At 38.5% G+C, this 13,648-nt stretch overlaps 2 protein-coding genes across 2 annotated transcripts; both read right to left on the minus strand.

Annotated features, from left to right (window-relative positions):
* Positions 1-473: 473 nt before the first annotated feature.
* Positions 474-9,080, minus strand: LOC121249924 (KH domain-containing protein At4g18375-like). Its single transcript, XM_041148787.1, is given in 9 exon segments — positions 474-1,102; positions 1,822-1,903; positions 1,987-2,042; positions 3,287-3,499; positions 3,632-3,877; positions 4,042-4,307; positions 4,310-4,520; positions 6,344-7,026; positions 8,928-9,080. Coding segments are annotated over 8 exon segments (2,046 nt in total). The 5' UTR covers positions 6,974-7,026; positions 8,928-9,080; the 3' UTR covers positions 474-760.
* A 2,493-nt stretch (positions 9,081-11,573) lies between these two features.
* On the minus strand, positions 11,574-13,207 carry LOC121250512 (LOB domain-containing protein 41-like). The gene is made up of 2 exons (XM_041149642.1): positions 12,747-13,207; positions 11,574-12,549 (listed from the first exon to the last, which is right to left on the minus strand). The coding sequence occupies exons 1-2, from the start codon at positions 12,934-12,936 to the stop codon at positions 11,834-11,836; spliced, it is 906 nt and encodes a 301-aa protein (XP_041005576.1). The 5' UTR covers positions 12,937-13,207; the 3' UTR covers positions 11,574-11,833.
* Between the last annotated feature and the right edge of the window lie 441 nt (positions 13,208-13,648).

Consider the following 13,648-nt stretch of genomic DNA (forward strand, 5'->3'; position numbering starts at 1 on the left):
TTGCTAGCTGGGTAGCTTTAATTAATTAAGAAGAAAATCAGTACTTCTGTCTGCTACAACATACCTCAACCCATCATGTGAGTATCTATCTCCCCAATAAAAAATAAAGAAAACCAATGTTATCAACATGGGCCGTCTTTATTTTCCAGCACGGATCGGGGCTCTTTATCGCTCAGACTCGGGCTTTAGAACTAACAAAGAACCAAATGTTTCCAATGACTGACTCCATAAAATAAAGTTTAGGGCCAATTACACAATCAGTAACCCCACAAAAACAAAATAAAATAAAAAATGTTGAGGTAATTAATTATATAAAAAGGAGAGGAGGATCAGGAGGAAAAGCAATAAACTTGCCTGGAAATTCCAAGCAGCATAACTAAAGGATTGTTCATTGCTTGGTTTCAGAATGAGTGTCAATCAGACTAGAATTGTGGCCAACCACGATACCACACCACAATGCGTTACAACACGGATTTGTGAACAAATCTAAAAGATTTTAAACTCAAGGTGAATTGTCTATACAGGAATCCTAATATTGAACAACAATTTTTTAAATATTCTTGAACTGCGTGAAGATGCTTACAAGTTACAACTCCCCCAGGCAAAGCAGAGCAGAAATGTTTCTTTCAGTTCACATCTAAATAACCTCCTCCTAAGTGAGCCTCTATAAGCACCCGTCACAATCCTATTTCAAGGAATAAAACTAACAAATTTAAACTGCATAAGAATTAATTATGGTACAAAATTGCCGAATTCGCAGTCAGTACTGGTAACCTTGATACGCACTGATGTTGTGGTATGCGGCTTGAGGTACACTAATGTTGGGGTAGGATCCTGGCTGACCACTCAATTGGTAGGGGCTTTGCTGGGCGTTCAGGTTCTGGTGGGAGCCTTGGTTGCTTTGCTGAGCATTCATGTTTTGGTGGGAGCCTTGCAGGGCATTCCTATTCTGGTAGGAGTTCTGATAATTCATACTTTGTCCACCAGAACCCATGAAAGACTGATGTGCTGCTGCATTTGAATGCTCAGAACCCCGGATCTTGGCAATACCTTCGGAGCCACCAACTTGAGAGTCTTGGTAATTCACTCTTGCTCCACCAACCTGAGCAACAAGTAGTAAGTTTTTTAAGACTCCTAGATACAAAATTCACACTTGGAAATTCATCAATTAAGTGCAATTATATTTGAGCTCAGCCATTTATAACAGAAAGCAAAAAAAATAAAAAATAAAAAACAAAAAACAAAAAAGCTGAAAAAGGTAAGAGAGCAGAGCTAATGTCAGTTGTTATGTATATTTTCAATCTTACAGCCATAGATCACAAAAAGCTAACATCCAAAGAAAAGGGGAAGTGCAAGAGTACAAAATCAATTTACAAAGTAATAAACAGAGCTATTAATGAACTACATACAACAAAAACCAATCCAACAAAACATCACAACCAATCAAGGGAAGGAGAGAGAGGGCAGCCGGGCAGGGAGGGTGGGACCACCACAACAGGATTTTATTTCAATGGACCATGGCATGTCCAAATGCGCCCTATAGATAAAGGTGGATAATGTCACTGACGCTGCAGCATAGCATGGTGAGGAGCAAGATGCAGCAAAGCAATAGCCAATAGGAAACCAACATTTCAGGGTATGGAAGAAATAAAGATGCAGTAACTACACCAAAATTTCAGCATCTAGAACTATCTACTTTTAGTTTTTGCTTTTGTTCAAGTAAAAAATGGCTCTAAGAGAACTCTACAATCCCCAGTCAATTTGTACAGATTATACCAAATTTATACCCTTCTATTAGGCTGTAGGGTCGTGGCAACATACCTCACCAACATTGGAAATGTTGCTCCCTCCTGATCCAATATTTGAAATCTTAACATCCAAAGCAGTATTGATATTTGGGTATCTGAAACAAAAAGATGACCACCATCTCAATCATGCTTATTGATCATGAAGTTTACATAAATAAAAACTTGAATGGCACACTACCCAGCAGCAGCTGGCGGAACCGGATAGCTCTGACGTTCATATTCATGTCCTTCAACCTTCAAGAGCATAAACTGTAATTCAGTTATCACAGGCGAGCATATATGTAGAAGTATATTAAACAGTAATAAACAAGAAGGGGAAACTTGTTCACGAGGTATGATCACATGGTTAGAACAGAACAAATCAAATGTTACTCCACTACAACAACTATTACAACGAGGCATCTCAAGAAAGCTACTATTACAAATCAAGCAAATGCTTTCTAGAATGTCTACAAACTTAATGAGATCATTGATGTTGATTTCAACAATAAGGCCATGGTAATACAATCCACCACACATAAGAGAAAAAAGGTGACATAATCAACCTTAATGAAGCATTAAACCGGCTAAACCAGAAACATTATACATGGGATTGGGTCTAATTGGACAAATAAATAACCTTCCAAAAACCCATTTAACCATGAATGAAGTGACAAGTAGTACACAACTAGACATGCTCAACAGAAGATGGGGGAGCAGGGTTGCTAGGGTGGCACAGTGGCAATGGCAGCAAGTTACAACAGAAAGTAAAGAGGTAGCAGCCTACCCTTTGGTAGTAGGAATTGCCTATTGAGTTTTCTATAAGTACAATATGAGAAGTGAAAGTAAGAATAAATTATTCTCCCTAATGTTTGGATGTTTCCCCCTTTTTCTTACACCCCAAATTCTCATTTGTGACGATGTAAAATATCATCTGTAATCCCTTCATCTTCTTGTCTTATGCTTGTTGGATTGCTATAGCTGGTCGGCATCTATGCTACGGCACTATTAGAGAATCTAGATCCAAATTAGTTCAGTCCAACCAAATCGCCTGGTAGCTTCCTCCATCCCTGCCAGCCATTCAAATGCGGAAGGAGCAAGGAAAGAAGCAAGAAACAATGAGAAAAGGAAATGTAATAGCTAAATGATGATGAGCAACATTGGTTAGTTACAAACTGTGTTTGTGGATGAAATCCACCAAGAAGGGCTAGAATGGCAGTCCTGCTCCTTAGGAGGTACCGATAAATGACTACCCAAATCGGGCTTTTGTGCTTAAAGACTCCACTGACCTATAAAAGAAGTGGGCTGAATCCTTGGATGCAGTAATACCTTTAATAAATTATTCTCCCAATCTTACCATTATGCCTCTAAATATATTATAGATCAGACTATTTTATGCCATAATTTTTATACACATTACAGCAAATGACCAAATAAAAAAAAATATATTTCTTACAAATGAGTAAATGACTTCTAAAAATATAGAGGAAAAAATGTACCATTAGCGGATCATATCTACCAGAGTTACCAGCTCCCATTGTGCCAGATGGTGGGAGTCCCCTACTAGGCATGCTTCCTGCACGACCATATCTCTGGGCAGGTCCAACAGGAGCAGTTTCTGCTCCAGCAGTTGCATCTCGCAGGGTTCTCACCCTGAGTCTTGATGCAATCTCTGCCAGAGCATCTTTGGCAACACCAAAGTTTCCAGATACCTGAATGACCCAAAGCTCAGGAATTAGTGCGGATGATTGCATACCCAGAAAAATCAAATTAATCAGAACAGAGTGTTCCCAAAAAATAGCATATAAACCAATAGTGTAAAAATGCATGTTGCAACACTGCACCTGGACAAGCTCTTCATCTTCAGCGGCACACTTAGGCTTGTCATCTTTGGAGTAAACTCGAATGTCTGCCTGGGTTCTCCTTCTCATCTCATTAATAACATGACCTCCTTGTCCAAGAATGCAACCAACCTTACTCGATGGGACAAGAAGCCTGGTAATAATATTGCCTTTTTCAGAGTATTCGCTAACTTTATTCTGAAGATGAAGAATTGCGTCAATGGTCTGTGATCTTGGGTTCCAGAGAGCCTGAAAAGTTGCAAGTACAATGATTCACCAATGATTTTATTCCAACAAAACCCCATTAACAGTAACAGTTCATATACAGCAGGAAGCCCTTGTAAATAATGCCAATAAATAATATGAAGAGATGTAAGCGAGGGAGATGGTTAACATGTACAGAAAAGGCAGACCTCAAAAGCAGAGACGCGAATCACACGTTCATCAGACTCGGTTGATGCATCCTGAACATGTATACTGCCTCCTGTCTCATGCTGCAACTGTTTTACATTAAAACCTCCCTTGCCAATCACCCCACCAATTCTCCCAGCTGAACACAAAATTTTCATAGAGAACTCTGCTGACGCTTCAGCTCCAGCTCCAGCTCCAGGAGGAACACCATTGAAACCCATTGGTTCAAATCCAGAATGCTGGTTTCCATATCTCTCCACCCACGGCCGGGGGGCATACCATGAGGACTAGAGTCCCGATGGGACCACATTGGATTTCCTGGTGGAAGCATACTAGGCATGGGACCTCCAGGAGGATGAAATCCTTGGCCTCCAAAAGGCATAGAGAAAGTCAGAGGAGATTTGTCTTTGCGTGGATTATGATGTAATTGAGTCGATACTTCATAAAGCGCTCTCTTTGCTACATCTGGTTTTCCAGATACCTGCAATATGCCTTCAAAAATTACAAATTGTTGGGCCCATGCAATATTGGAATTGTCTAAAACAAATTTCCAAATATGAGCATGCTCATGAGTAAAAACTGGAGGAAAGAAACAACAAATTGAACATTATTTTCAAGTACATGAACAAGGAAATCTTCACTTCACAACGTGTGCAAATGTGCATGCGTGCACATTTACCAATTCTATTCCTTTCTTTATATAAATAAGTTAATCATATTTATAAACAAAATCTATTAAGATGCTACCCAATTACACAAGGAGTATACGGAAGAAAGACTGTAGCCATTTTACCAGCTTTTGAGGCAACCTGGCACTAGATTCAATTAGTAGAGTTAACTGAGCACAGCCACAGTTGCCACCCCCAAAATGCTATCATTTTCAAACAACAATGAGATACAAAGAAACATTAAAACTCCCGAAGAGTCATATTTGGCACCCAATAATCAGGTTCAATGACATTCCTGGTATAGTCCCAATTCGAGACCCAAAGAACTAATGCTTCTAAGCTAAAACAAACATCAAAATAGTATTTGTTACTCCAAATTAACATTTTGGGCACCTGAGAGTCAGGTATACATATTTTTTTGGAGAATAAACAGCAAAGGCAAGGAGGAACAAACGCATGCCTCAGCCAAAGCTGGGGAAAAAGAAGGCACCTAAGCAGCAAACCAAGTACAAATATATATTACCATGATGCCAAAACCCCATTGACAACCAACCATGCCACTATTGTCAAGCCTGATGTGTAACTCACAAACACATCCACAGCCTAGAACACAGTCAAACAAAGTGACGCTAAGAAATAACTATTGAGACTATATTCTGGAATTCTAAAACCACAAGCAAGGACCCCAGTTGGTTCATCTGACTCCCAATATCAAAAGGCTATTTCTGATTAGGAAACCCTGTCCTAACCAGTGAGAGAATCAGCATGCACATAAGGCAAGATATCTCCAGTAACTTCTACAAATTCCAAAGAATTAGAACAGCCACACGCTGTCAACTAGTACAGGGAAGGAAATGTCTCCTACATATCTAGTCAAGAGGGTTATAGGAACATCCATAAAAGATGAGCCTATACTCTGAATTAAGCAACACATACCATACGTAAAGATTGGCACATTAAACTTACATCACAATCATGTATCACGGGCTAAAGGTAAATGTTTCATTCTCTTTTCCATCAAATCAACTCATATCACATTTTCTGTTGAGTAAAAAAATTCATGTTATTCTTGGTATTAACTTAAATTGTAAAGGTCATTAAATGCAGTGTATACAATACTATAATGCCTGCCTTGGTAATGTGGACGCCTCAGTAGAGCTCATAAGAAAAGACAGCTTATGATCATTGAGCCAAATCACCTCAATTAATTAAAAAATTAAACAGGAGAAAAAGGAATTCGTAATCAAGTTAAACAAGCTGAACCTTAACTAAGGTCATTACTCTGTGTTGGTCCCTTGACTAAGGTCCTTGTAGGGAAGAACCAGATACAGCCATATCATTCAACTAACTCCTTATTGTAACCAATAAAAAAAGAGCAATGATTTGTACAAGCCCCATGCAATCCTTTTGTAAAAAATTGGATCCCACCATGAAAAAGTGTAAACTATTCTTTTTTAGTGGGACCCACTTTTTTACAAAGGGCTTGCGCAGGGCTTGCATACTTTAGGCTTGTACCTAGCATTACTCATAAAAAAAAACATGTTACTATGTCAATTCTGGTACATCAAATTTGTTTCATATGCTAAAAAATAGAAGGAATACATAAAATGAAAGGAGCAAACAGCAGAAACCTTACCTGCACCAATTCATCGGTGCTCATAGCACATGCAGGAAGATGGTCTGCAGGGAGAACACGAATATTTGCACCCGTCTCACTCCGCAATCTTTGAATAACATCTCCACCTTTGCCAAGAAGACATCCTACCATATGGTTTGGAACTAAAAGTCGTGCAGTGACAACACTGTTATCATTATCATCATCAAATGTCATGCCACCAAAGAGATCCTCCTCAATAATCCTGTCATGAACTTTTAAAAGGGCATCCTGGGCAGCACATAGAGGTTCCAAGGGCTCCATTTCATTCCCCCCAGATGAATCTTTATCATCATTCTGCTTACCTGAAATTTTCTTTGGAGAACTATATATAATAATCACTCTCTCATCAGAGCCGGGAACAGAATCAGCAACTGTAATCTTTGCCTGCGTCTCTTCTCTCAAGGCTTTGACTATGCTGCCACCTTTTCCAATAACACCACCAATTTTTCTAGAAGGACACAGTATACGGTAGACAGTGTCCACAGTTTGAGAATTCCCTGAAGACTGTTCACGGCTTGAATTATTCCATCTTCCTTTCTTGTTGTCTCCTCTCTTCTTAAATTGGATGCTGGGGGTTTTCTTGAAAAAACTTCGTTTGTTCCCATCCATACTCCCAATAAAATTGATGCTAAAAATACACTCGACTCAAACAAGATTAATACCTTAAAAATAACCAAAAATATATCATGATCATTATATATATATATATATATTTGTATGTATGTAGGAGTCTCTGTGTGTGTTTTGGGGGGTGGGGTGTGAATGTGTAAACGCAGTGTACATTATTTTTAACAAGCACCAATGAGCACCCTAATCTCCATAATGACCACTAACTGCTAAAAAACAGAAAGAAGCTTTTTTTGCCATAATTTAGTTGAATTCCCTTGTACTTTAACAATTTTAAGTTTCTGGACGTAGGATATAGACTTGGTTCACTGAGTCTTAATAGGGGTCCCTGTGGTTTTCATTTGTAGGTTTCATTAGCTAATTTGTTTGGGCTTAGTAGAGAAATCTCATTAGGTCTAGATCCTACTAAAAATTTATATTAATTCTCTATATACTATGGATATTAAATGTTCTATATTTTAGAAAAATATATATATTATGTTTTCTATACAGCAAAAAATATTTTTTTGCTAAATTTCATAGCTATGAAACTTTCTTTGAGATTTTTAAGATGCAATCCTTCTCTCAGGGTGTGATGCCATTGAAACCATATGCATGAAGCTTAGAGAATATAAGTGCAATATCTTAAAGCTTTTTGCTTTTAGACCGTTCAGTCTAACCATTTTCAATCTCTAAAACTGAAGCATTCCTATAACAAAAGCCCCAAATTTCTCTCCCATCAATGAGTAACAAAACGTGTTCTTGGATTACTGCTCATAAAACCCGAACAGCCCCAATTTTCTTCCTTTCTCTCCATACATGTCACAAAATCAACATTTTATTCCAATCAACATAGTGGCTGAGCACCTATTTACCACCTCCAACAAATGGTAGTTTTTTTTGTACAAGTGAAATGTTATAAAAATGAAGTAAATGACACACAGCTAGAAAAAGAAAATAATTAAATCCGGAAACTCATAATTTTCAACACTAGGAAACTAAAATCCACACAATTGAGTTTAACACACTAGCTGGGTTCATTGGAAGTCTGCTTTCAGGATACAATAATCAAGATTCCCATAATAGGGTTTCTATCTCAGTATTATATCTTTCATCGGCTCTTTTTTTCTAACTAAAAGCAACATAACATCACTCTCCTGATGCCATAGCCACTTTATAGTTGTTTTAATATCATTGCCAAAAATGCAAAATAAACATTATTGCACAACAAATGTTAGAAAATCCACCATTTGAAAAGCAAAATAGCTAAGATTAAACAATGGCAAGAAAAAAAAATTATATACCAACAGAGTCTTCAATAAGGATACAAATTCTACGACTCCCCAATCCTAGTTAAACACTGCAACCTCGTTCACACATCCGTGGAGTTCCACGGATTGAAAAAGATAAGTCCAACAAACCTATCAGCTGTGGTCTCTACTACAAGCCCGTGTCCTAGGGCTTTATTTAGTTTCTGAACTTGTCCTATTCAATCACCAAACCAGAAATGTATACAAATATATATATATATAAGCATACAGACACTGCCCGTTCTTTACTATTATAAATCACATGCACCCCACACAATGGGAACAACTTAATATGCAAAGCAAATTCAAGCACCATAAATCACAGCGATACCTATTGGCGATGAATATAAAAGAAGCAATGCTCATAATGTTTCGGTACTAATTACGAGATTACAAATTGAAGATTCAGAGATTCCAAATTGCAAATTGAATAGAACAAAGGTTGAGCTAAATCTTTGAAGTTCCACTTGAAATTAACCCATTTTTTCAAGAGCACTCGGGAGAAATTAGAGAATTTCTATTTACGTAAACAATGAGCTCCGAAAACAGAATAAATCAATTTTCGCAAAAATAAAATAAGTTACGAATAAACAAACGATAAAAATAAATTAGGGTTTTGGGTTAGAGAGCGAGAGACGTGTACGTACCTAGGGCGTGACACAGGCGGAGCAAGAGTCAGTGCCCCTCGCGAGAGAGAGAGAGAGAGAGAGAGTGAGAGAGAGATGTTATTAGGGCTTTCAACTTGCTTTGGGTGGCGTTTGTGAAGAAGGGCAACTGGCCCATTTCGTGCTTATACTGCAAGAAGGCCGAAATTGTGTGTATGGGCCGCTCTAAAAAACAAATGAAAACCAACATAATTTTAGTTACCAATTTACAGTAACTTCCATTTTTTTTTTTTTTTTATAAATTAAAAGAAAATAATTTGTATAAATTTAGGATGAGAGTACTTTTGAGCAAGACTTTCGAAACAAAAGTGGCATTCACTTGAAAAAACTTACTTTTTATGCTTATCCTACTTTTTTTTTTTTAAGTATCTGTATGGATTTACACGCTCTAAACTTGTATCTGACATAATTGCATTACTCTCGATGTGTATTGGGTTCATACCAGTCGGGAGAAACAATTTTATTTTTAATGCCTATAGTTTTTTCTTTTAACAATTTAATAACAATAGCGGTAACTACAGTTAGTATAGAAAATAAGAAAAACCTAGCTAGCTAGCTAGCTACTAGAGTCGCGGTGCAAAAATAAATAAAAAATGTCTAATGGGTATCACAAAATAGTTACAAGGTGGAGGATATATTCTTAGGCCAAATTAAGGAGGAAATTAACGTTCTAACAAAGCAGCTTGCTTGCATGTATTCCACCTGGTGGACTATGAAATTGTGGTTTGAAGTTGCTGTCGGTAAACGGCGATGAAGATTTCCACTTCAACTGCATCCTTTAGATCCGCAATTAAACAAAATCGAGAACTAATTAAATAGTTTAGATATTTCATGAATCGATCTGAACTTTCTCGTCTCCCAAACAGAACACATGCCTAAAGTAGACACGATCCCAGCTTTATGTTGCAACTACAATTCTGATTTGGATATTATGTCTTGTGAAAACAATGCAAGAAAATCAAGTAAAACAATAAATCAATTACACAATATAAAAATTTACATTGTTTTGCAACATGCTTACGTCCATCAAACTACAGAGGAGTAATAATGAAATATATTATGAGGCGAAATACATTGCTCAAAACATTCATACTGTTAATAATTACACATTTATATGATTGTACGACATAAATTCTAATTCACAATTATTGGATTATTTGCTCAAATGACCTCTATACCTAAGTTGATTTATTAGGCGAACTTTTTGTCTGGCGATTATCGAGTCACAAACTTGGTCAAAAAAGTTTTTATCAACTAAAACCTCGTTGAAAATCTTAAAAAAACCTAATGAATCATTGTTGGGGCCAGCTATCAAATTGGTCCGCCGCAAAAATAAACTAGATTCCACAAACCCAACAATATAGACCTATAGTGCACTATATACAAGTATAGGCGATCAAGCCTACAGTGAATCTAAACTCTCTCATCACTGCATCAATTAGATGCAAACTTCATTTCCATTTCAAACACAATACCCATTTGGCCTATTGCTTCTAATTAAAAGGAAAAGAAACAACAAACAAACTAAACTGGATTCGACAAGTATCGACACCTGCAGTGCTAAAGCATCTATAGTATAAAGAATAAATATAGATAAAAGTCACTGTTGGGAGCAATCATTTTGCACACATGATGTAGTATCATCTATACTACACATCTTCCAAATCTAAAATAAAAAAATAGAGAACTAAAAGTAACTATGTAGTAAATACAAAGTGTGCACTGCTACAACAAGTTCTCTCTAACATTACTCATAGTACAAAATGCTATGCTTTTTTAAGGCTGACATCATTTTTCACATCAATATGAAAAGAAAATCCAAATAAATATAGAGTCCAATATAAGAAAGAGTTATTCTTTTAAAGTCAGTGGAGGAGCACACAATCTACGATTCTACGTCATACATATAAATAATAAAATTTGATTTATAAGATTTATTTTGAGGTGCAGTTGAACTGGAACATAATTTTCAAGACATTTTTACCTTGAACAAGAAACAAATACAAATACTTAAAAACAAAAAAGGTACTCAAAATTATCTGCAGCTGCCAAGACAGCAAGAAGAAGAAAAATTAAGAGCGGCTTTGGATTTAGAAAGAGATGATTAAAATATTATTTTTAATATTATTATTATTTTAAAAATTTTAAAAAATTAATTGAAATTTAAAAAAATTAACTTATTTATTATATTTTATATAAAAATATAAAAATAAATATAATAATAAAATAAAACACTTTTTCGAATACAAACCGGCCGCGTTATACTGTCTCGTCAACAGGCATGAGGCAACGACTATGCGTACGGCCACCCCCCAAAAAAAAAACATGCATTCGTCACCTTGTCTTCGAGTACTGCAGAACCGACGCACCAACTCCAAGTACAAACAAAAGACTTTGCATGCGCAATCCAGTTAATTTGTAGTAGTAATTACTGCACACCTTTTTCCAACAGTACTTTTGCTGCAGAACTGGCGTGTGCATGATTTTACGTTCAGAAGAACAAAAAAGAAAAGCCAAATCTGAAGCAACATGCAGCAGCATCGTGTTGAAGATTTGGTATCAATCCAGAGAGGGATCCTAAATTCCCAAATAACAGATAAATTTTAAAAAGTGCTGTAAAAGCTCACCAACAGCAAAGGATTTTTCTCCCTCTGTTCATTTACCGCTCCTATATTTGCAACAACATTTGTACACCTCGGTACTGCATAGGGTAAAAGGACAGGCCGAAAAGAAAAGAAAAGAGTACAGTCAAAAGAAAGTCCCCCAATAATTTGAGAGAAATTAAAAGGAAAGGAAGGGTCATGATCTCTTCTATGGAAATGGACAATGCCGATCTGAGCCGTCAAAACTGGAATTTTTTGACTCGTTTGTTTGCTTTGGCTTCACCCTCAAACCGGATAATCAAGCCCCAGCTCCATCTTACATGTGCCGAAACCGGTACTGGAGCCACCAACACAGGCCTCAACCTTTCTCTTCTTCACAGGAACCACGTGATTGGCACGCCACACTGGCTCGAATCCAAGGGTCAATTCCAGGCCTATCTCACTGTCCTGACCTTGCTCGTTAGCCTTCGGGCCGGACTTCGGCTCCGAAAGGAATAACACCGAAGTCTCGGCCGTCTCAACGGAGATCATACTCTCGGTTTCTTTGCTCTCGCCCTCCACGTTCGCTGCCAGCTCGGACTGGTGGCTCAGCGACGACTCGTGGCTGGTCGACCTGTTCAACTCCTGCGTACAACATCCACCATCCCATTTGGGCTTCACGTCCAGACACGAGTCGTCAGCGGCACCAAGCCCAACCTTGCTCGCCCTCGGCTTGATCACGGAGCGCTTGAAACGGCACCTCGTCTTGACCCGGTGGGGATCGTTGGACGCGGCCGAATTCTCGTCCTTCGACACATGACGAATGTCATAGGCCTTGAGGGGTGGTCCATGGTCGCTCGCCGCGGCTTCGGAGGTGATAGCCGTGATCGGCGCACCCTTTAGCACCGCTTCCACGGCGGATTGGCAGAGCTGCCAACTCCCCGACCATAACAACCCGACTGACCCATAAATCGGGTTCACTATCCTCCCACATGCCTCATATAGCAAGGACCTGAAAATAGCTGTAACCCCAAAAAAATATTATTAATTTCTGCTTCTCCGAATGTGATTGGGAATATATGAATCCCTCTACTTTCTAGGAATATAAAAATGCATAAACATAATGGACCAGAAAATAATATGACAGGTGCAACTCCGAAGCATCTTTTTTTTTGGATCGTATAAGAAAAGGAAGTGAAAATGGAGCGTGGGGGCTAACCAGGGCGAAGGTGTTCGGGGCCAGCGTTGATGAGGTTCATTAGGCCAGCGCGGCCGTAGAACTTGGCAAGGAACACAGTAGCGTTGGCTTGGGACTCGGGGCTCTTGATCCACATCAAACAAGGCCTGATACTGCAATTTTCGCTGCATCCCTTGCGTAGGACCCGGCACCCATTGCAGCTCATACGCATTTTTGTACAAACCGATTAAAGCACAACACAGAAGGGATATATGGAAACTGGAGAGAGAGAGAGAGAGAGAGAGAGAGAGAGAGAGAGAGAGTTGTGGGTTTTGGGAGTCTGGAGGAGAATAACATGAAGGATGTGTGGGTATATAAGCGAAGGGATTGTAGGGTTGGCAAAAGAAAGAAGATTATTGTTGTAGCAGGGGGCCGCTGGGTTTTCAGGAACTGGCCAGGATACGCAGTTGTTTTTAGGTTTCCTGAAACACTGGTTTCCACATTCAAGGAGGTTGGGCATTGAACCACTTTAAAAAAACAAAGTAGAAGAAAATTAATAAAAAATAAACATATGACTCATAGTACCGCTCTCACTCTAAGCGCGTACATCCAACTCCCAATCATGGGAACCTGAACAATGTTCCCATTGGGACGTAAATCCAGTGGAGTTGGCAACAAAAGTTCTATGACAGCAACTTTTGGACTTTGTGCTCGAAGATTGACCTTGTCTGGATTCTTAAATTACAAACCTTATCAAGGGAAGAGAGAGAGAGAGAGAGAGAGAGAGTAATGGGTGAGGAGGGTAAGACAGTAATTTAGATGGGAAGGAGACCAAAGTGGGTAGGGACTAGGCGTAGCTGGAGGGATGTGGTGGAGGGCGGCATGCAAGTGGGTACAAAAATTTAGGAAGGAAGAGAGCGGCGCGTGGCAGACACGTAATGGTG

This window comes from Juglans microcarpa x Juglans regia, chromosome 2D, assembly GCF_004785595.1.
Source record: "Juglans microcarpa x Juglans regia isolate MS1-56 chromosome 2D, Jm3101_v1.0, whole genome shotgun sequence".
Lineage (NCBI taxonomy): Eukaryota > Viridiplantae > Streptophyta > Magnoliopsida > Fagales > Juglandaceae > Juglans > Juglans microcarpa x Juglans regia.